The following is a 23,055-nucleotide window of genomic DNA, read 5'->3' on the forward strand; positions in this document are numbered from 1 at the left end:
TGTCCCCACTGTCTAGTACCAGGCTTCCTGACCGCCGATTGGCTGGGATCGAGCCTGCTGCCTCTTCCCAGTCCCCAGCCTCTGTCCGGCCTTGAGCAAGTGTCCCCTCAGCAGGCAGAGCTTTTCTCTGGGCAAGAAACCCCAGTCACCTGGCTCAGCATTTGCCAGAAGGAGAACTGAGCCAAGGTCACACTGTTCCCTGTGATGCTCACTCGGTCCTCATTCGTCCCTTAGCCATCTTTCCATCTCCTTTAGCAGAAACCTCTGCCAGCCGGGCTGGCAGTGCCAGGCTCAGCTACCCGGGGTCAGCGGCCAGGTAGCTGGGAGCCTGGGAGCTTCTAGGATGGAGGCAGTGAGTAAAGTGGGGAGAGCCTGGGGCCTGGAGAGGGAGTCCCAGCTTCCTTCTGAACTCGGCAAAGGGCAGCACTCTCTGCAGGGAGCACTCCCCAGGCCTCCGGCGGCCACTGACTTTCTCTTAAAGGCTGCCTTCCATCTACTTGATATGTGTGCGTGTTTGCGTACATGCATGTAGTCATATAAAGGCATGTGTATGTATATAAATGTTATCCATGCACTCAGATAATCCACATGAGGTGTGCGTGTACGTGTATGTACGTACCAATATATAGATGTGTGTGTATATATTATCCACACATGTATATATCCACATGGATGCGTGTATCCATACAGACATGCTCATTCATAAGTGTGTGTATGTATTGTGTAAATGCCATTCACGCAGCATATCCACATGGGAGTGTGTATGCTTGTACACACACATACACACACACAGAGGCAAATGTGTATAGACACACAGATATGTATGGATACATCAAATGCACACTCTTCTGCAAAAGTGATCAAATTTGAACCTTCTGGCAGCCTTGAGAGAGATGCATGTGTATAGGTGTTCAGTGGATAGAGCACCGGACCTGGAGCCAGGAAGACTCATCTTCATGAGTTCAAACACTTACTAGCTGTGTGACCCTGGGCAAGTCACTTAACCTTCTTTGCCTCAGTTTCCTCACCTGTAAAATGAGAAGGAAATGGCAAACTGCTCCAGTATCTTTGCCAAGAAAACCCCAAATGGGGTCAAAAAGAGTTGGACTCAGGTCTTCCTGACTCCAGGTCCTAAAGTACCTAAGGGTATTCTTATCCCATTTTGAAGATGAGGCCTGTGAGAGGTTAAATGCCCTGCTCATGGTCACACAGTGAAGCGCACTTTGGTTGTGGCATTATTTGAACCTGGTCAATGTCGTCCAGGTCTTTTGACCCATTACATCCTACTGTGTGTTATGGCTGGGACTGGGATAAGCTTCAGGGAAACCTCTTCTATACTGAACAGTCTTTCAAGGGCACATAGAGAGACAGCCTGGTCTGTAGTAGTGAGCAGAGGGCCGGCTGCCTCAGAATCAGGAAGACCTGAGTTCAGGTCCTGCCTTCCATGCATGCAGAGTGACCTAGGGCAAGTCACTTAACTTAGCACTCTGGCAACTTGGATCTGCACTGGTAGAGAGATTTCCTCCCCCGAAATTCCCCATGCTGGTGTCCAAACAGAAAAACAGCAGCATAGGACTGTGCAGAAAGGATATTATTCCTTGCCAGTCAAGCCATCAAGCCTTTATTGAGCACCTACTGTGTGCCAGGCACCAGGCTAGGTACTGAAGATGAAAGGAAAACAGAAAAAGCCTCTTTCCTCAAGGGGCTTACATTCTATTCCTAGGGCCAGTGTGCCTCTACGTAGGCATATATAGACAGATACAAGGTAATATTGTTTGGGAAATCACCAGGAGCTGGGAGGACCAGGAAATATCTCCTGCAAAAGATGGCCCTTGAGCTGAATCTTGAAAGAATCACGGGATTCTATGATGTAGCGATGAGGAGGGAAAGCATTGATAAAAACATCGTGTATGCATATATGTGTGCATGTGCGTGCGCATGTGTATGTAAGGACTAGATCATAAAGTATGGAACGTGTTGTAACCAGAATTGTCTTTGTTTTCTTTGAGTGACTCAATTTATCTCAGTGAGCTTTACTAGGTGCTAAGACCCAGGCCCAAACCCCATTAGGTGTTAATGTAATCCATGTGGATGTGAACATCCCAGGGTCCTAAGGGGAGGGGCCAACTCAAGAACCAATCACCAGAGCCTGAGCTCTGGTGATTCAGATGATGTCTGATGATGTCTAAAGCCCTATAAGAAGGGAGGACAGAGCTATTGGTGCGGGGCTCTGGAGATGGTGTTGATGAGCAGACTCCGGGCAGCTGTAGCTAAGGAGCCCTCCAGCTTGTAAACCCGGATGTTGAAACTTTGTTGAACTGTGGTAACTATCTGTTGGGACTTGAATCAGACAAAGTCTATTGATGTCTGTAATTTGCATTTTGTTTTGAAGTTCAGGGTGTTGGTTTTTTCCCCCTGAACTAACTGAATGATATTTGAATTAAAAGTAAGCTTGTCAACCCCTTCACCTTGCTTTCCTTAATTAAGCAGATCGAAAGAACCTGTGCTGTTGGCAGCTTTCTGGGTGTTGGCTGTGGGTGAATCTTATACCCCACAGAAGCTGCCAGCCGGGTTGTTGACACACGTGTGTGTGTGTGTGTGTGTGTGTGTGTGTGTATAAGGACTAGATCATAAAGTATGGAACTAGAAGAGTGTGTGAAAAGGCCGGACAGGTAGTGAGGGGCTGGATTGTGAAGCAATTTAAACTGCAGGATACAGAGATGTTTATATTTCATCCCCGAAGTACTAGGGAGCTTCTGGTGTTTATTGAGTAGGGGAGTAACCGGGTCAGATTTGCACCATAAGAAAGTTACTTTGATGACAGTGGGTGAAGAAGAATGGAGTGGGGAGAGCCTGGGGGTTGAGAGATCAGCATTACAGCAGTCTAGTGAGGGGTCTGAATTCTGGTGATTTTGTGAGTGGAGAGAAGGGGATGGATAGAAGAGAGATTGGGTGTGTGGCGGGGGGAGGGGGCGTGTGTGGGGGTTGTAACCGACAAGATTTGGCAGCTAATTGAATGTGTGAGAGGGAGGGGTTGAGGATAATAAGAAAGTTGCAAACCTAGAAGACCAATTGTTTAATCGTATCCACTCACTGTTACTGTAGTACTCAATTTTATTTATTTTCATTTTAAAAACACTTTATTGCAAATTCATCAAAAATCATGAATTTTCCAGTGTGCAAAGACTTTTTAAAGGGGATTGTATATAAAGTTTTGGAATGATGAACTCTTGTGTTCACAGAGGCAGCTGGGTGGTGCAATGCTGGGCCTGGAATCAGGAAGACCTGAATTCGAATCCTCTTCGGTTACTAGATGTGTGACTAGTCACCTGCTGCCACAGTTTCTTCAACTGTAGATAATAATAGCACCTCCTTCCCTGAGTTGTTGTGTGGATCAAATGAGATAATATTTATAAAGTGCTTAGCATGCAGTAGGTGCTTAATAAATGCTTGTTTCCTCTCCTTCCTTCTGCTATATCCAATTTCTCTTTTTCTCTCCCACTAAAAGTAGTTTTTTTACATTAAAATTTTTTTTAGAATTAATATTTTATTTTTCCCTCAATTATATGCAAAAACAATTTTTAACATTTTTTTTAAATTTCGAGTTCCAGATTCTCTTCCTTATTCCCCTCCCCTGTCATTGACAAGGCAGTTTGATAATCGGTTATACATACTCAGTCATACCTTTTTTTTTTTTACATTTTACCAAAGATAGAATTTGGGAATTTTATTGTCAATTACCATTACAGTGAACTGGAGGGATTTGTTTGTAGCCAGCAGGGAAAGCTTCTGACCTGGGAGTCCGAAGGCACCTGGACCAGGGCGGTTCAGTTCAGAGGAGGGCTGGGTTTGGAGGAAGAGAATGAGCTTGGTTTGGGACATGTTGAGTTTGAGGTGCCTGTGGAACACGTCCAAAAGGCAGTTTGAGATGGAAGACTAGAACTCAGGAGAGAGACCCAGGCCAGATACCTAGATCAGGGAACCATCTATGTAGAGAGAATAATTGAACTCCTGAGAGCTGATGAGGTCACCCAGAATGTGGAGAGAGAAGAGCAGAGGGCTTTGGGCTAAGCCTTGGGGAGCTGTAGATCTGAGGTGTCATTCCAGAGTGTGACTGAACCCGATTAAAAGAGGATTGAGAAATATTTAATAATAAAAATGCAATGAGACACAGATAGCATTATATTTTCAAACTAAATCAACCTGTGGATGTGTGGATGAATGACTCACATTTCTGGTGAGTTTGACACCATGATATATTTGGTCATCAGTCCAAGAAAAGAGACAAAGAGGGAGCAGTTGGACATTTAAGAGGAAAACCTGCATAGATTGGTGTTAACCCCCCCCCCAAAAAAAAAGAACCAGAGGAAAAAAGTATCCTCCAGGAGGAGAAGGAAGTCAACAGTGGCAAAGGCTGCAGAGACTGGATTGAGAAGAGTCTGATCAATTTGGCAATCGAGATCGTCAGTGACTTTGAAAGATGTAAGAACCCTGATACAGGTATAACTCCATTAGAAGACCAGCGATGAACCATGCCCCTTCCTCTTGACTGAGAGGTGGTGGACTACAGGGGCGTAGGGATACATACAGCTCTAGACATGGCCAATGATTGGATCTGGTTTACTTGGTTATTCTTGCGTGTTACACGGGAAGGAATTTTGGGGGGCGGGGGTCAGGGAGGAGGACTTCTGGAGGGGAAGGGAGCAGTAATAATAAGTCAGCGGAACAATTATAAGATACACAGAAGGGAGCCAAAGGAAGTTAAGACAAGACAGATCCAGGCTAGCCTTGGAGTCACCGTGTTAGATTTGTTATATACATGAAAAAAAGCAAAGTGTGCGTCATTGAGATGGAGCCAGTGATTGTTAAGCATCTGCTGTGTGCCAGGCACGGATGCAAAGAAAGGCAAAAAACCAGGCAGCACCAGCTCTCAGGGAGCTTGCAGTCTCATGGGGAGACAGCATGCGATAACTCTGCGCAGACAAGGTATAGACAGGAGAAATTGGGGAAAGCCTCAGCGGGGAGGACTGGGAGAGGCTTCTGACAGAAGGGATTCTAGCTAAGACATGAAAGCAGCCAGGGTAGCTAAGAAGCCAGGATGAGGAGGGAGAGTTCCAGGCAGGGGGGCAGCCAGATTCATAGTGTCACAGATAAATCTCTTTTTTCTGGTCTTTGGGCATGGAAGTTGTCATATTTGTACGTAAAGTTTATTTTTTGGAAAAGGTCGTTGGTGACTTGAGGTGGAGCAGCTTTCAGCTGAGTGATGACATTGGAAGCCACATCTAAGAGGATTTAGAAGAAAGTGGAGAGCCAGGAGCAGAAAGCTTTTTCAAAGAGTTTGAGAAAGGCAAGATCTTGTTAGATCAGGTGAGGGTTTTTTTTTTAAGGTTTGGAAGACTTAGGGGTGTATTTGTGTAGGCAGCAGAGAAGCTGCTCATGGGAGGGTGAAATGAAAGGTCAGGGGTGGGGAATGATTGTGGGGGCAGTCTGCTGGAGAAGAATGGAGAGGACAGGACCAGGGGGCAAGTGTCTCCATCAAAGGCTGGAATAAAGGAAGTGAGGATAGAATGATGTCAAGCGGTGGGGAGGGGAGAAGCAGAGGGAGAGGGCACCCACAGCTGATGGCATCATGTATGAGGGGTGAAGTGGGAGGCTTGAGGAGAGAAGAGAAGGTTTGGAACAGCCTCTATGCAAAGTGGGATAGGGAGTCAATCAGGGAGGAGTAGAAAGATTGCCTGGCAGCAGTGAGAGCCCAGTTGGAATTAGGCAACATTAATTTATAATGGGTCCGGTCAGTTCTGGTTAGTGACTTCCTCCAGCTCTGGTTAGTGATTTCCTCCAGCTCTGTTCACTAGACTAGTTGAGTAGAAAGAAAGGAGACCAATGGGGGAGTGATCTAAAGTTAGGGTTTGGTAAGGGAGTATCCTCGTAGGACCATAGGTAACAGGATTCAAGAGCAGAGGATTATGTCAGATTTAAACCAGTTCTCCAAAGGGTCAAGATTGAGAGGGTGCCAGTGATGGTGATGAGGCCCTGCATCTTGGGAAGGGCTGGTTGCCCCTTGCTGTCTCTCGCTCCTGGGGGCCCCTATGAGTGTGAGAAGCATCGTAGAGAAAGAGTCAGTAAAGAGGTAGCCGCAGAACTAACCTCTGATCTCTGTTAGTTCTGTGACTCTAAGCCTCAATTTTCTGATCTGTAAAATGAGGTTATTAATTTTGTCCTTGTCAAGTTGTTTTTCAGTCTTGTCCGATTCTCTGTGGCCCTCTTTGGGGTTTTCTTGGCAGAGATGCTGGAGCGGTTTGCCAGTTCCTTCTCCAGCTCATTTTACAGATGAGGAAACTGAGGCAAATAAAGTTAAGGGATTTGCCCAGAGTCACACAGCTAGCAAATGTCTGAGGCTGGATTTGAACTCAGGAAGATGAGTCTTCCTGACTCTAGGCCCAGTACTTCATTCACCTAACTGCCCGAGGTTATTAATAATAGTAGCTAACTTGTAGCAAAGTGCTTTACAGGGATTATCTCGTTTGGGCCTCATAGTGACTCTGTGGGGAAGGTGGTACTGTTATTTCTGATTTGCCTTTAGGGAAACTGAGGCAAGGTTAAGTGACTTGCATAGGGTCCTACAGCTAGTTAAGTGTCGGAGGAAGGACTTCTCCAAGCCTGTTGATCCACTTAGCTGCCTCTACCTCCACCCAGGCTGTTGGAGGGCCCAGGTGAGATAGTTGCACGACTTGTCTTGGTACCAGTTATCATGAGAATGGCTACAGTGGTGATCATCCCCCTTTGGTCCCTCTTCCCCCCATCACCTTCCCATGTCCAGATTTGGGACCTCTCCTGCTCTGCTTCATCTGCAGCCTCTGAAGTGTGTTGTGGAATCATCTCCAGCTGTTTCCCAGCTGTGCAGGCCTTGGCATCATTGAGCCCAGTAGGGCAGAGTCTCAAGAGGACAGAGGTTTACGCAGATATCTTTAATCCCCAAGGAAAGCCAACTTGTTTGTGATTCATGAATGCCCTGCTTTGAAGGGGACTCGAGCACCCAGAAGGGACTGCTGCATTCTGGGAGAGAGCACCCTCCCCTCCAGACTCCACCAAGGCCCTTAACTGCCTTCCCTTCTCGGGATTGTGGTGTTTTTGTCTTTTTTAATCAGGAGAGAGTTGTGGGGGGGTACAGGTGAAGTTGAGGTTTCTTCCTTCTGGGCAGCCCTTTCTATCAGGTGCTCCACATTTGCCTCAGTCCCTCCCCCGGGTTATTTTCAGTCTGAGTTGCAGCGTGGGGCTGGCGTGTGTCATGCTCTGCAGTCTGCTGAGCCTCCTCCCGCTAGACCCAGCAACAAAAGAGGATACTGGTTTGGCTGGAAAAGAGAGGGCTGGGAGTCAGGCGACCTAGTGGCTGACTCACTGCGAGAGTCCTGCCTTTGACACTTCCCATCTGTGTGTGACCAGGAGCAATGGGCCCACCCCAGACCTCTCACTGCCCTGGGCATCTTCAGGAGGTAGCTGGCTGGCCCAGTGGATAGAGGCCTGGACTTGGAGTCAGCAAGACCTGAGTTTGAATCCTGCCTCAGACTTCCTTGCTGTGTGACCTGGGCAGTCACTAAACTTCTCAACCTCAGTTTGCTGATCTGTAAAACGTGAATAACGGCCCTCAAGGCCGTGTAGGGTCAGTGTGAGGATCGGACGAGTTGATGCTGGTAAAGCCCTTGGCAAACTACCCTGCTGTATGAAGGCCGTAAATCAGCAGGGGCTGCCCAATAAATGGGGGTTGACCTGGATCCCAAAGGTCTTTCCCTCCACACCGCACACTCCTCTGACTTCAGCCAGCCTCCTGGAGCATCTGTGACATTGGGTGCAGCCCACTCCATTATGCGTTAAGTCCCTACTGTGTACCAGGCATTGTGCTGGGCACTGGGGGTACAAAGACAAGGGGGAAAACAGCCTTCCCCCACCCCTTTCTTCAGGAGGCTTATGTTCTCCTGGGAGGGCCACAATGAGACGAAAGAAGTATATACATGATAATTTGGGGATGAGTGAGAGGGGAATCAAGGAGGGCTTCATTCTCCCAGGAGGGTTGCAATAAGCCAAAAGAAGTATATACATGATAATTTGGGGATGAGCGAGAGGGGAATCAGGGAGGGCTTCCTGTGGAAGATGGTGCATGAGCTGGGCTTTCATGGACACTCAGAATTTTCTGAGACAGAGGTGAGGAGCAAGAGGACGGAACACAAGCCAGGTGTGGGGCTAACAGCTTATGCAAAGGCCCGAAGGTGGGAGATGTGCCAATTTCTTCTGTACCCTCTGGGGAGGAGGAGGAAGTGAATGTGGGCCAACATCCAGGGAGATCTGAGGAGAGGATGTGATTATCAGCCCTGAGGAAGTCATTTTTTAAAAGACAGTGGTGGCGGTATTGTTTTAGTCAGAGGAGATGGGCCCTGAGGTCTCTCCCAGCTCTGAGGTTCGGGGGTCTTCGCATACAAAAGGCAGCCTAGGATTCACAGTGCACATGGGGACTGGGAGTCCTGCCCCCACTAGATTTTCATGAGGTTAAGTGGTTTGTCTTTCTGAACCCCACCTTCCCTCCCTCTAAATTGGAAAGATTAGCAAACAGACTGCCTGCTTCCCTCACAGGGTTATTACGGAGGGGAGCCTGCTTTGGAAAGCTTAAGAAGTGGGACGGAGAGACAGCTTGTTCATTAGGAGACAACATGGTATCGTGGAAGGAGCACTGGATTTCAGCGATGAAGACGTGGGTTCAAGTTCTGGCTTTGAGTGGGCTTGGCTAAGCCTCATTTTCTTGCCTGGACTCAGTTTCCTTATTTGTAAAGTGAAGGATATTGGGCTAAGTGGCCTCTAGGGTCCCGTCCTGTGGTCCTGTTACCTTTCTGGGCCTCAGTTGCCTGGTCTGAAAAAATGAGAGAGTTGAACTAGATCACCTCCGACATCCCTTCCAGCTCTGAATCTGTGCCTCCGGGTATTTTCAGTGCTTAATGATACAGCACGGCTAGTGCCAAGTGGTGCCAACACTCAGTGCTCTCTAGAGTCTGCAGGACGGAGTGATCCCTCATGGAGGGTGTCCCGGTTGTCTCACTTAGTTCTGTCACAAGCTGTTTCTCAGTTGATTCCTGCCCCTTGGGGATCTCACCTGCAGATGCTGGGCACCTGAGCTATTTTCATCCCCAATGTCTTAGACACAGCTGGTGGCAGTGAGGGACCGTGCAGAGAACCCTCAGGATCAGAACCGAGTGCAAGGCCAGGCTTAGCCCCATGCTACCCATGGGGCCTCAGACAAGGCAGCCTTAGCTTCTCTTCTGTAAAATTGGGGTGGGGGGATGAGAATAACAGGGTTATGCTCCATGACTTTGTGGGTCTCCCTCTGCTCCTTGCCTTGACATCTCTCTGCCTTTCTCCAATCTCTGACCTACCTCCCTCCTTCCCTTCCACCCCCCGAAAACCACATTTGCTCAAGTGTTTCCCTATGACAGTTCTAATCTAACTGCTTTACTGCTTTGGTGCTCCGTCTTCATTTTACTTTGTGGTTCGTGTATCCAGAGCTGGTGTGGCTAGCGAGCTGGCCTCTGCATCGGGAAGACCCAGTCTCTGGTTCTGGTTCACATTCTTTTGGCTCTGTGACTGGGCCTATCACAGTTGCCTTTTGGCGTCCCCAGGCCCTTCAGACTAGAAACTGCAGAGCAGTGGTTGGTCTGCTTCAGTCAGGAGGTGGCTTCTCAGTGAGAGCTCCCTGTGCCAATGAAATAACAGGATGGCAACAAGGTGGCCCAGGGCTTAGAGCCCTGGGCCTGCAGTAAGGAAGACCTGAGTTCAAATTCTGCCTCAGACACGTAGCAGCTGTGTGACCCTGGGCAAGTCACTTCACCTGTCTGCCTCAAGTTTCCTCTCTGTAAAATGGGGATAATCATAGCACCTACCTCCCAGAGTGGTTGTGAGAATCAAGTGAGATTATATTTGTAAAGTGCTTTGCAAATCTTAAAGCGCTATTTAAATGCTATCATTCCTGCTGGTACTGCTGCTGCTCCTATGGCTTCTTCTTCTATTACTACTAGCACTACCGTCATTCAGTCATTTTCAGTTGTGTAACACTCTTCGTGAGCCCATTTGGGATTTTCTTGGCAAAGATACTGGAGTGGTTTGCTATTTCCTTCTCTTTACAGATGAGGAAATTAAGGCAAACAGGGTAGAGTGACTTGCCCAAGGTCAAACAGCTAGGAAGCGTCTGAGGTCAGATTTGAACTCAGGAAGATGAGTCTTCCTGCCTCCAGGGCTGGTGCTCTATCCACTATGGCGCCACCTAGCTGCCCACTACTACTATAACTTCACCTCTTGCTGTCCTAGGCAGTTAACTGTTTAAGATTCTAGCAGTCGCCAGTCCGCTTTGAAAGGGGAGTTTTCTTAAGGAGTGTTCCCTAAGCCGATGATATGACAAGTCCAGGCCAAAAATAATTATTCTTTCATCATCCATCTGGCTGTCCACTTTTCTCCCAGGCACTGCCCCTCTGCACTCTGGCCCCATTCAGCCCAATAAATAGAGCCACACGGGTTGTTGCATTAGAATGGAAGCTCCTCGAGGGTGTCCTTAGGTCAGTACCAGCACAGGGTCTGGCAGCTTAGCAGATGCTAAATGCTTAATGAGTGGGGTACACTGTGATTCTCTTGGGGGGAAGAGGCAAACTTTAGATCCGACTTCTTCCCTGCCCTCATGGACTTTCCAGTTTACACCAGTGACTCTCAGTCTTCTCTAGTATGAGGCCCTCCCTTGTACCGCACATGAGATAGTTGGACTGTTTGTATCCTTTCACAGAGGAGGTCCATGATAAAAAAGCTACCATGAATCCAGTCTTGCTTTAAAGTGATTTTGTGTCTTCTTAATCACATCTCTAGAGATTAATGTCTGTAGGCAATACGTTTATGCATGGCTCTGTATGCCCCATGTTGACCGTGCACATCAGATCATAACTGACGTAGGATCTATTGTCTAAACCTGTGTAAGTCATGAAGTTTGTTGTTGTTACTGTGTTTATATCATGGCCACTTTCCAGTAACCCCCACCATGTTGCCCTCTCCTTTCTAATGTCAACAAAAATTAAGCAAAGCCATATAATAGTGTGAATACTGCTGACATAAGGGGGCACAATTTGTACCCACAGTCTCCCATTCTCTTCTGGGAAGAAAGATGATGTGCAGTCATGTCTGACTCTCCATGGCCTCATTTGGGGTTTTCTTGGCAGAAGTACTTGAGTGGTTTGCCATTTCCTTTTCCAGCTCATTTTACAGATGAGGAAACTGAGGCACACAGGGTTAAGTGACTTGCCCAGGGTCACACGGCTAACACGTGTCTGAGGCCAGATTTGAACTCAGGAAGATGAGTCTTCCTGGTCCACTATGGCGCCACCTAGCTGCAAGATAAGATCATAGATAACTAGAAGGGACCTTAGGAGTTGTTGAATCTAATGCTCTCTGAAATTGAGGCCCAAACAAGGTCAATGTCTTGCCCAATATCACACAGCCAGTCCACAGTACAGAAGAAAGTGTTTTGACTTCAGTCATCTGGAACCATTAGATCAGATCCGCTATCTTTTTGTGCTGTCTTGATTTATATCATCGAAGTCATTCTCTGCCTATGCTGTCCTCTGGGTTCGCCGTTTTCTCTTTGCATCAGTCATACAAGTCATGTGATTATAGGTTTAGAGGTATAGGGGACCTGAGAACTTGGTCAGGAGTGAAACATGGATGGTGCTAGGGGGCGCCATGGAGGATGGAGCGCCAGGCCTGGAGTCAGGAAGACTCACCTTCCTGAGTTCAAATGTGGCCTCAGACATTTCCTAGCTTTGTGACCCTGGGCAAGTCACTTCACCCTATTTGCCTCAGTTTCCTCATCTGTTAAATGAGCTGGAGAAGAAAATGGCAGTTTCTGCTCCAGTATCTCTGCCCCAGAGAACCCCAAATGGGGTAATGAAGAATCGGACACAACTGAAATGGCTCAACAATAAATGTGTTGATTTGTTTGCACTTAAAGCTTATTTGGTGCAAAGGAGAATTGTGGGGGGGCCAGAGTCAAGAAGTGACACCCACAAATAGATACATACATATACACATAACACATGCATACATGTACACATGCATAATCTCACCATCAATAAAACAAAAAATGCCCAGAAAACTAAACATTCAGAAGGGGGGAAATGCAAACAAGGCAATTTTGTTACCACCGTGATAAATTTAATGTACATCGTTAATAATATAACAATATTGTATGTAAATAAAACGTACAATAAATTGTGTGTGGTAGGAATTTGTGGCTTCATGCACAATCCTTTTGTCTGTTCTTTGTTTTGATGACTGTTCAATTCATAATAAAAAATAAAATATTCCCCCCCAAAGAAAGTTCCTTAGACGCCATCTAGTATAACTCCATAATTTTACAGATAAAGAAACTGAGAGTTAGGGAGACACGCCCAAGGTCACACAGGCTTATTTGTAGTGTTATTTATATTTGTAATAGTTAGATAGCATTCGTAACCATGTTACCAGGGCCACTACTCCATTCTTGGTGGCCCTGGTAACATGGTTTCCCCCATCAGTCCCACCTGAAACTCCAGAGGTTTTCCGATGCCACCTTTGTTTGTTGGATGAAGCTTCCTCTCTCTTCTCTCTAGGAAACCCACAAAGTGTATAGGCAGAAGCTGGAAGAGCTGACCACGCTCCAAGCGTCCTGTAGTAGCTCCATCGGCAAGCAGAAGAAGCGGCTGTCAGACCTCAAGGGTAGTCTCCAGAGGTGAGGGGAGGACAAGTTGCTTGCCCGCTGACCTCTAGAGGGGGCATGGGGCAAGGAGGGAGGGGACATGGCTGGATCTCTAACTCTGGGGGTAGTTTGGCCCTATGCTGTCCCACATCTCGGTTAGGAACACCCCATTGCTAACTGAGCTTTGATTTTCACCTGTGGTCCTACCTTCTTTCCCTTCCTCCCTCCTTTCTGTCTCCCTTTCTTTTCTTTTTTCCCTCCTTTCCTCCCTCTTTTTTATCCCTCCCTTTTATCCTTCCCTCTCTTCCTTTTCCTCCCTTCTCCGTCCTTTCCCGCTATCCCTTCCTCTCTCCGTTCTTTCCTGTGTTCTTCTCTTTCTCTAGATCTAGTTTTTCCCTCCCTCCCTTTCTTTTCATTCCTTCCTTCCTCCCTTTTTTCCTCTCTCTAGTTCTTCCTTCTTTTCCTTCTCCCCCTCCTTTCCCCCCCTTTCTCCATCCTTTCTTTCTCCAGTTCTCCCCTTCATTCCTCCCCCCTCTCCCTTCCTTCCTCCCTCATTTTCTCTCTCTAGTTCTTCCTTCTTTCCCTTCCTCCTCCTCCTTTCCCTCTCTTTATCCATCTTTTCTTTCTTTCTCCAGTTCTCCCCTTCGTCCCTCCCCCCTCTCTCCTTCCCTTCCTTTCCTCTTTCCGCATCTGTTGAATACTTAGGAGACGCTGTGGCATACAGTGGGTAGAGACCTGTCCTCTAAACCAGGAAGCCCCTGGTTTAAAAAGCTGTGCCTCTGATAAATTGGCTGCATAGCCCTGAGCAAGCCATTTGTCCTCTCTCTGGGCCATGCCAGGCAACTCTCTGAGGCTGAATTGCAAAGAAGGGGCTTACCTGCATTGGTAGAAGGAGTTTCCTCACCCAGGAGTTCCCTGGATTAATGAAATAACCGGTCCAATTCATTGTTCCTGCTGAAAGCTGGGTATTGAATGCTAAAGCAGACACCCAAACTTAGGGGATATTTACAGTTAAACTGATTTCAGCAAATAAAATATCATGCTAATTCTTCCCTCCTTTCCAGGAAACAGAGCAGTATAACAGAGAGAGGGCTGGCCCCAGGTGTAGAGAGCCTGGACTCCGCTCCTTCCTAGTCACTTCCCCAGCTTCTTTGCCCTCTCTGAGTCTCAAATTTCTCATCTGTAAAATGGGGGTTGATGAAACCTGCACTGATGATGTCCCAGGAGCAGATACGGTCATGAATGTCGTACTAAGTGCCAAGATACAAACAGAGACAAAAGACAGTCCCTGCCCTCAAGGAGCTCTCTCCAAGGGATGATAGCCTCCTAGATCTGGAGCTGGAAGGGATCTTCAAGGCTGTCAAGTCCCACACTCTCATTTTGCAGATGGAGAAACTGAGGCCCAGAGAGATGAAGCGAGTTACCCAAGGTCACGTAGCAGAGATGGGATTCGAACTCAGGTCCTTGGACTCCTCATCCGGCTTGCTTTCTGCCATACCAGACTGCCTCCTATGGCACTTTTGAAAGCGCTGAGCACTATGTAAAACCCAGCTGGCGTTGTTGTTACTCCAACTACACAAGCATTTATTGAATGCCTACTGTATGCAGAGCACTGTGCTAGGCCCTGGTGGGACTGTGGCTCTGCTCTCAGAGAGCACCCAGACTAGTGCAGGATATGACATGCTCACACACAGATAATTCTGACCCAAGCTAGTATTTCAGATCAGCCAGTTTCCTGGGCCCCAGAGTGAAGGGATCCACACACTTATGTTCCAGCTGGTTTGAAAGTTCTAGCTCTCCTGGGAGTGAGGGTGTTGGGGAGGGGAGGCAGTGTATCATCGTGGGAGAGCTCTGGCTTTGGAGTCAGAGGACTTGGGTTCGAATCTCCGCTCCGCCATGACCGGTGTGACTTGAGGCAAGTGCCTGCAGTTCTCTGGGTCTCTGTTCCTCATCTATGAAATGGAGGTGTTTTCCTAGACTGACAGACCTCTGAGGCTCCTTCCAGTTCTAAACCTAGGATCCTGCGATCCCAATGCCTTTAAGAAGTTGTTTTCCAGCGTTTAGCAGGCTGAAGACCTAGTTACGAGATCACAGATGCCCAGTTTATAAACAAGTGCCCTTTGCTTGCAAGGGAGGCTCCATCAGGGGAGTGTGGATGACTTAGTGCAACCCCCTTCCCACTGCCGGACAAAGAACTGAAAGCTCCTATCTTTTTTTTTTTTTATAACTTCGCATTGAATTAATTTATGCACTAGTCAAGTTGTGGAGAAGAATTTTGACCAATGGAATGAATCATGAGAAAGAAGAAACAGAACCAAAAAAAAAAAACAACCCAAAAACAAAAACAAAAGAGAAGCAAAAAAAGGCGAGCATGTAGTGCGCCTCGATCTGTATTCAAACTTCACAGTTCTTTCTCTGGATGAAGATAGCATTCTCCTTCGTGAGTCCCCTGGAGTTGTCCTTGCACCTTAGGTTGCTGAGAAGAGCTCAGTATGTCAGGGATGGTCCTCACAGAATCCAAGTATCTGTGGCTGTGCACAACGTTCTCCTGGCTCTGCTCCGCTCACTCAGCATTATGTCGTGTAGGTTTTTCCAGGTTGTTACGAAGTCTGCATCACCCCCATTTCTTATGGCACAATAGTATTCCATCACCTTCATATACCACAGCTTGTTCAGCCATTGCCCAATTGATGGGCACCCCTTTGATTTCCAATTCTTGGCTACCACAAAAAGAGCCGCTATAAATATCCTTGTACATATGGGTCCTTTCCCCACTTGTGTGATTTCTTTGGGATACAACCCTAGAAGTGGTATTGCTGGGTCAAAGGGTATGAACATATCTCTAGCCCTTTGGGCATAGTTCCAAACTGCTCTCCAAAATGGCTGGATCAGCTCACAACTCCACCAGCAATGCAACAATGTTCCAATTTTCCCACGTCCATTCCAGCATTTATCATTTTCCTGTTTTGTTATTTTAGCCAATCTGACAGGAGAGATGTGGTATCTAAGAGTTGTTTTGATTTGCATTTCTCTAATCAGTAGTGATCCAGAGCATTTTTTCATATGTCTATAGATAACTTTAATTTCTTCCTCTGAAAACTGCCTGTTCATATCCTTTGACCATTTCTCAATTGGGGAATGGCTTGTATTCCTATATATTTGGCTCAGTTCCCTGTATATTTTAGAGATGAGGCCTTTATCAGAGATACTAGTTCCAAAGATTTCCTCCCAATTTTCTGCTTCCCTCCTAATTCTTGTTGCATTGGCTTTTTTTGTACAAAAACATTTCAATTTGACATAATCAAAATTATCCATTTTGCATTTTGTAATGCTCTCTATCTCTTGTTGGGTCATGAATTCTTTACTTTTCCATAAATCTGATAAGTAAACTATTCCTTGCTCTCCCAAATTACTTATAGTATCAGCTTTTACTCCTAAATCATGAACCCATTTTGACTTTATTTTGGTATATGGTGTAAGATATTGGTCTATGCCCAGTTTTTGCCCTACCATTTTCCAATTTTCCCAACAGTTTTTGTGAAATAGTGAATTATTAGCCCAGAAGCTGGCCTCTTTGGGTTTATCAAAGAGTAGATTGCTAAACTTGTTGATTTCTCCTACTTGTGTGCCTGTCCTATTCCACTGATCCACACCCCTGTTTCTTAACCAGTAACCAGGCAGTTTTGATGACTGCTGCTGTGTAGTACAGTTTAGTATCTGGTGTGGCTAAGCCACCTTCTCTAGCATGTCTTTTCATTAATATCCTAGATACTCTAGACCTCTTGTTTTTCCAGATGAATTTTGTTATAATTTTGTCCAGCTCAGTAAAAATAATTTTTGGTAGTTTGATTGGTATGGCACTGAATAGATAGATTAATTTAGGTAAAATTGTACATTTTTATTATATTAGCTTCGGCCTAACCATGAGCAACTGATATTTTTCCATTTATTCAGATCTGACTTTATTCGTGTGGAAAGTGTTTCATAATTATGTTCATATAGGCCCTGGGTTTGTCTTGGCAGATAAACTCCCAAATATTTTATAGTGTCTAAAGTAACTTTGAATGGAATTTCTCTTTCTATCTCTTGCTGTTGGGTTTTGTCAGTAATGTATAGGAATGCTGAAGATTTATGTGGGTTTATTTTATATCCTGCAACTTTGCTAAAGTTGTTTATTATTTCAAGTAGTTTTTTACTTGATCCTCTAGGATTCTTTAAGTAAATCATCATATCATCTGCAAAAAGTGATAATTTAGTTTCTTCTTTTCCTATTCTAATTCCTTCAATTTCTTTTTCTTCTCTTATTGCTACAGCTAACATTTCTAGTACCAAATTGAATAGTAGGGGTGATAATGGACACCCTTGTTTCACTCCTGATCTTATTGGGAATGCATCTAGTTTATCCCCATTACAAATAATGCTTGTCGATGGTTTTAGGTAGATGCTATTTATAATTCTGAGGAAGGTTCCACTTATTCCTATGGAAAGCTCCTATCTTAATAATGTAAGCATAGGCTTTGTCTTTGTACATGACCACAGCTGGTTTGAGAATGCACCGTTCTGCATTCATTCATTCCTGAAACGTTCACCCAGCGACGGCCTCCCAGTCAAATGCCAGGTAGAGGCTGTGCTGCTGGCCCGCCAGGAAGGGGGTGTGCCCCCGGAGCTGTTTTTCCAGTTTGGGGGAAGAGTTTTTGCTAACAAAGGACACCCAGACACCATGTTATTGTAGAGCTTTCACTCCCCAAGTACTTACCCTCTTGTTAATCCGCATGGCATTTTCACGAGGTGTTGTGGGGCAAGTTTGATTGTAAGTAGAACATAAGCTCCTTGAGGGCAGGGACTGTCTCCCTGAGTCCCCTTCTGGCTTTGTATCACTAATGCCTGTCCTGAAGGAAATGCTTCATAAATGCTTGTCAATTTGATCGTCTATTATGCAGAAGGTAAACTGAGGCAGAAGGAGGGATCATAGATGTAGAGTTGGAGCTCAGAGGCCATTTTAGTCCAACTCTTTCATTTTATATATGGGGAAACCAAGGCTCATGTTGGTGAAGTGACTTGCCTAAGGTCATGCACGTAGTGTCAAAGGTAGGATTTGAACTTGGGTCCTCTGATTCCAGAGTGAGCGTACTTTATTCTCTGTCACATGGTTAAGAAGCCTTGACTGTAGGCTTACAGTGAGGGGGATGGTGGAGATGCCTTTGCATGCCCAGATCTGGGAGTGTCTAGACACGCTGGCAGCTAGCTGAGCCAACACTCCCACCCCTTTCCCTTTTCATCTCAACAACAGGTGTAAGCGGCATGCCAACTGTGAAGAGGCCGACCTCATTCAGCAGATGAGTGCCAGCATCAAGGAAAGGCAGAATATCTTCTTTGACATGGAGGCTTACCTGCCCAAGAAAAACGGGTAGGGGGAGATGGGCAGGTGGGGAGGGTCTGGGGCCACAGATGCAGGGGTGGGACACTCTGGTTGCTTTCCCAGATTTGGCCAGCCCTGGTGCTGAAGGAGAGATGATGGGCCGGACTAGCCAGTTAAGGAGGCCCCAGGCAGATTGTTATCTGTGCCTTCTCAGAACTCTCTGGGGCTGAAAGTTTGTGAGGTCCCATGCAGAGCCAGGAAAGAGCCTTTCAGTTTGGCTCCAGGCTGCTTGTGTTTCCAGGCCGATCATGAATCTCGACCGTCATAAACTCCGTGGTCCAGCCAAATTGGCCTCCTTGCCACCCCACATGTACAGCTGGCCTCAGGACAGCTCGGACCCCCCTTCTGAAGGAGCCCTTTTTCAGTCTTCCCCCACTGCTAATGCCTTCCCTCTGAGGTTACCTACCATTTACCTGGATGGATCTGGGAGGTGCCTAGTTTTTTCCTCCAGTGCTTAACACGGTGCTTGGCACATAGGAAGTGCTTAAAAAATGCTTGTGGCCTTGAGTGACTGCCTCTGGGTTTTCCCCGAGGTTGTCCCTTATTCCTGAAATTCCCTCCTTCACCCCCAACCACTGGAGGTTTGAACATATGCCTTCACAAACCATATGTTGTCAGTTACAGAGCCGAAGCCTGTGCTTGCATTGGTAAGACTGGAGCTCTGGGTTCTTTTTCTGTCAGTGGGGAGGGGACTGCCCCAAGCCATCCACACTCTCCACCCAGCACCTTCAAGTCTCAGCTCAAGTGCTCCCGCCTTCAAGAAGCCCTTCCTGGTTCCTGCCACCCCCCTCACTGCAGTCACTGCGTTTATTTGGTACCTACCATAAATTTAGGCATAGGTACCTAGCATAACCTGTCACAGATAGAAATACTAAGAATAGAAATACTTCAAAATACTCTTAGAAGTGCTTATTGACGATTGGTTGAGAAGGTCTAGCAGCTACAATCGGTGCAAGGATGAAATATAAATATTATAACTATAATAAATGGATATAAATAAGATAAATAAACATATAATACAAATGCCAGGCTAAGGAGTTTATATTTATTCTAGAGGTAATAGGGAGCCATTTGAGGTTCTTGACCAGGGGAATGCCATAGTTAGCCTTGTGCTTTAGGAAGGTACCATTAGGAATCTCCCAGGATTAATAAGAGGAGGCATTCCATCCTGACATCCTGCTCCTCCTGAGCTGAGATGTCACCTCTGCCTCCTTGGCCTGGCCAGGTTCTGAGTCAGCTCATCCCACTTATATTTCCCTGATTGGTGTCTTAAATGCTTTAGGAAAGGTAAACATTTGCATGATTTTTAAAACAATTGACTTTATAACTCTAGTGGCAATAGCAAACACTTGGATGTCTTGAGTCCTGGTATTGCCCTGTAATAACCAGCTTGTGACCCTGGGAAATTAACTGTCTGGGCCTCAGTGTCCCCATTTGGAAAATGAAGGGTTTAGACTAAATGATCTCCAAGGTCTGTCCCAGCCCTGAGGTGTTGTAAGGCCCCTCCTAGCCCTGACTTTCCCTGTTCTAAGCCCCTCCCAGTTCTGATATTCCCAGTTCTGATGTCCCTCCTAGCCCTGACCTTCTCTGTTCTAAGGCCCCTCCCAGCCCTGACTTTCCCTGTTCTAAAGCCCCTCCCAGCCCTGACATTCCCTGTTCTAAGGCCCCTCCCAGCTTTTTCTGTATTTCTGTACAGTCTGCATCTCTAGTTTTTTCCGTTTTTAGCCTTGCACACCTGCCCGGGCAGCTTTATGTGCTCACGGTTTTTGTGGGTGTTTTGCATAATAGTGTTCTAGCTTTCCTCAGCAGTGCCTGTGTGTCCACGTACAGGGCTCCCCCGGAAAGTCAGGAGTTGGGGGATGAACCAGCATTGTATATATTCAGTTAAAGAAACATTTATTAAGCACCTGCTGCATGGTCTGTCCTGAGAACACAAAGACCACAGTTAAACAGCCCCTGCCTCCCAGGAGGGACAGCATTTGTTCCATAAGCAGTTTTTGGAACATCTTTGTGCCCGGCACTGTGCTAGGTGCCAAAGTCACAGAGGTAGAGCAGAAGGGTAGTCTCTGCCCTCAAAGAGCCTTCTACTTCAGCTGGGTGGATGAGGAGGGCACAAATAATCGAGCCAGTCTAGAACTGGTACCAAGCAGAGACTGCCCCAAGAGCTGGGGTGGGGGGGGGTGGCGGTGGTGGGGACGATCCCTGCTGGCTGGGGGGTGATGAGGGAAGGTATTCAAGGAAGAGAATACTAGGTTTTAGAGCTAGAGGGACCTTGGATCTCATCCAGTCCAATTTCCTCATTTTACAGATGAGAAAGCCAAAGGCCCCAAGAGGTTTAAGTGACTTGCCAATGGTCCCACAGGTAGTAAGTAGCAAAGAGGAATGGAACCCAGATCCTCTGAACCACACTGCCCCTGGCTAGGGTGAGGCCTTGGAGAAGGCTGAGGTTTAGAGCTGAAAGGGACCTCAGCTGCCCTCTTGTCAAACCTTGTTTCACAAAGGAGAAACAGAAGCCTAGGGAGAAGTGACTTGCCCAGGGTCACACAGGTAGCAAGTGTCAGAGGTGAGATATGAACCCAGGTCCTTGGACTCCAGAACCAGGGCTCTTTCCAGTGTCCCACTTTGGGAGTTTCCAGGTATAGGGAATAGCCGCAGCTAATCCATGACAAGCTTGGGAAGCAGCCAGTAGCCCTGTTTGCATGGGTGTGGGTGTTTGAAGGGGAAAAGAAGATGGAGGAGGGTGAGTTAATCCACATGGCTCACGTGAGCAGCTCTGTCTGAAGTCCAGCCAGCTGGGCTGCATTGTCCTGAGCTGGCTCCTGGCCCCCTCCCCTCCAAAGTGCTTCCTATCCACTCTTTCATTTGGGTCTCACACAACCTCCCTGTGAGGTCAGTACTGCAGGTGGGATTAGCCCTGTCTTACAGATCAGGAAACTGAGTCCCAGGTAGGCAACATTTTTGCCCGTGGTCACAGAGCAGAAGCAGGGTTGGAGCCCAGGCCTTCCTGATGCCTTCCTGATTCCTGGTCCAAACCTGTCCTTGGCTCCATACCGGCACATGTACTTTCCCCTTTTCTCTGTGTGAGAAGCCCTTTGAACCAGGGTTTGTACCTTCTGTCTCTTTCTTGTCCTCTCCTCTGCCTGCTCCAGGAGGGATGAGTCAGTTCATTTCCACAAACATTTCTCAGAGGCTTACTCTGTGCCAGGCTTAATGGTTAGAGAACCAATCTTGTGTCAGGTCCAGCCTCTGGCTGGCCACGTGACTCTGGGCAAGTCAGCTGTCTCAGTGCATCAGGGAACTCTCCAAGATCAAAAGTTGTAGAAGAGATGCCGGCTTGCTTTGGTCCAGGTTTCCACGTCAAGAGTTTCTTATTCAGGAGAAGTTGTAGATTTGGACCAAAGAAATCTCCTGGCACCGGAGATACAAAGCCCAAAATGAAATAGGCCTGCCCTAAAGGAGCTTCCTTTCTACAACTAGGCATTCATTCATTTAAGTAGCATTTGATGAGTATGTACTGTGAGCCAGAGCTTCAGAGAGGTTAAGTGTAGCCTAAGGCTACACAGCAGTCTGGGGTAGGAAATAGAGAGCGAGGCTCAGTGTCAGGAGGATCTGGGTTCAGCTTCTGACACCTACCAGCTATGTGACCCTGGGAAAGTCACTTAGCCATATCATTAAGTCTATGCCAGTCAGCATGGTAGAGGGACTTCCTGTAATGAAGAAATCATAGATCTGATTAAAAAACACATGTGTGGGCACTGGGCTACACAAAAATGAATCAATCCCTGCCTTCGAGGAGCATACATTTTATTGGGAGTGTGTGGGAAACAACACGGGCACAAGCAAATAGTCACAAAGTGATTGCAGAATTATAATTAAGTCTTTCAGTGACTTAGATGTTGGGGGCAGGGTCCAGAAAGGTCTCATGTGGGCAGGGGACCCGAGTTGTGCCCTGAAAGGGGCCTTACTGATTACCTGCTCTGCTTCTCTTTCAGGTTATATCTCAGTCTGGTCCTGGGCAATGTCAACGTTACCCTCCTCAGTAACCAGGCCAAGTGAGTATGTCCAACTCCTTTACCTTTTCTGTGTCGGTCGTGGACTCCCCAGGGCTCCCTGGCAGAACCTCTCCCTCATCCAGTCCAGTTTTGTCATTCTACAGCTGAGAAAGCCAAAGGCCCCAAGAGATTTTAAGTGACTTGCCCATGGTCACATCCATTCTCAGGATGAAGTTTTTAAATGCATAAAATAAAATACGTAGGATTAAAAAGGAAACCAATTCTATTGAAATACAGCTATCCCCATAGCAAAAAAAACCAGGTTCACGGATTCCCAGTTCTGCTTAATGACTGTCCCCTATACTGTGGAGCTGGGACCACAGCCTTCCCTCATGAGGCCCAGGAGACAAGAGACACTCATCGAATGGAATGTACACCCCAAGTACTTGTCTGTGACATGTTTAATCCCCCAGGCCTCTGGCCTCCCTGGTGCCAGGTTCCCCTTAAATGTGTGTGCAGACCAAAAAGGCTGACTCCTGTGGAAATTGGACCTTGGAATTGGTGTTGAAACGGGAAAGAAAGATTGAGTTTCTGGACCCTTGTCCTCAGGCGTCCCAAGCCCTTAGCCAGTGGTTAAAGTGTGGGGAGCAGTGCAGCATGTAATCTTCCCTGCTCTTCCCCTCATCGATTCCTGTTATTAACACCAGGCTTTAATCTGGGGGCAAGGGTTGGAGTGGACGTCCATTCCTTGAGTGCCCCACCCCCACTTTTTTTTTCTCTAGTCCCAGAATGTTCTAGGCCTAAGGTTAGAGCTGGCAAGGGACCTTAGAGATTGCCCTGGCCTTTCCAGCCTCAGGTATTCGAAAGGCTGTTTCCTGCTGGGGGGATTA

At 46.9% G+C, this 23,055-nt stretch overlaps 1 protein-coding gene across 1 annotated transcript in view; it reads left to right on the top strand.

The window, feature by feature from the left end:
- The window catches only part of TMEM120B (transmembrane protein 120B), a 47,405-nt gene that overhangs the window by 5,453 nt on the left and 18,897 nt on the right, over positions 1-23,055 (top strand). Inside the window, 3 exon segments of the mRNA XM_036764712.1 lie at positions 12,669-12,787; positions 18,045-18,161; positions 22,166-22,225. Coding sequence (XP_036620607.1) covers positions 12,669-12,787; positions 18,045-18,161; positions 22,166-22,225 — 296 coding nt within the window.

Source organism: Trichosurus vulpecula, chromosome 1 (assembly GCF_011100635.1).
Source record: "Trichosurus vulpecula isolate mTriVul1 chromosome 1, mTriVul1.pri, whole genome shotgun sequence".
Taxonomy (NCBI): Eukaryota; Metazoa; Chordata; class Mammalia; order Diprotodontia; family Phalangeridae; genus Trichosurus; species Trichosurus vulpecula.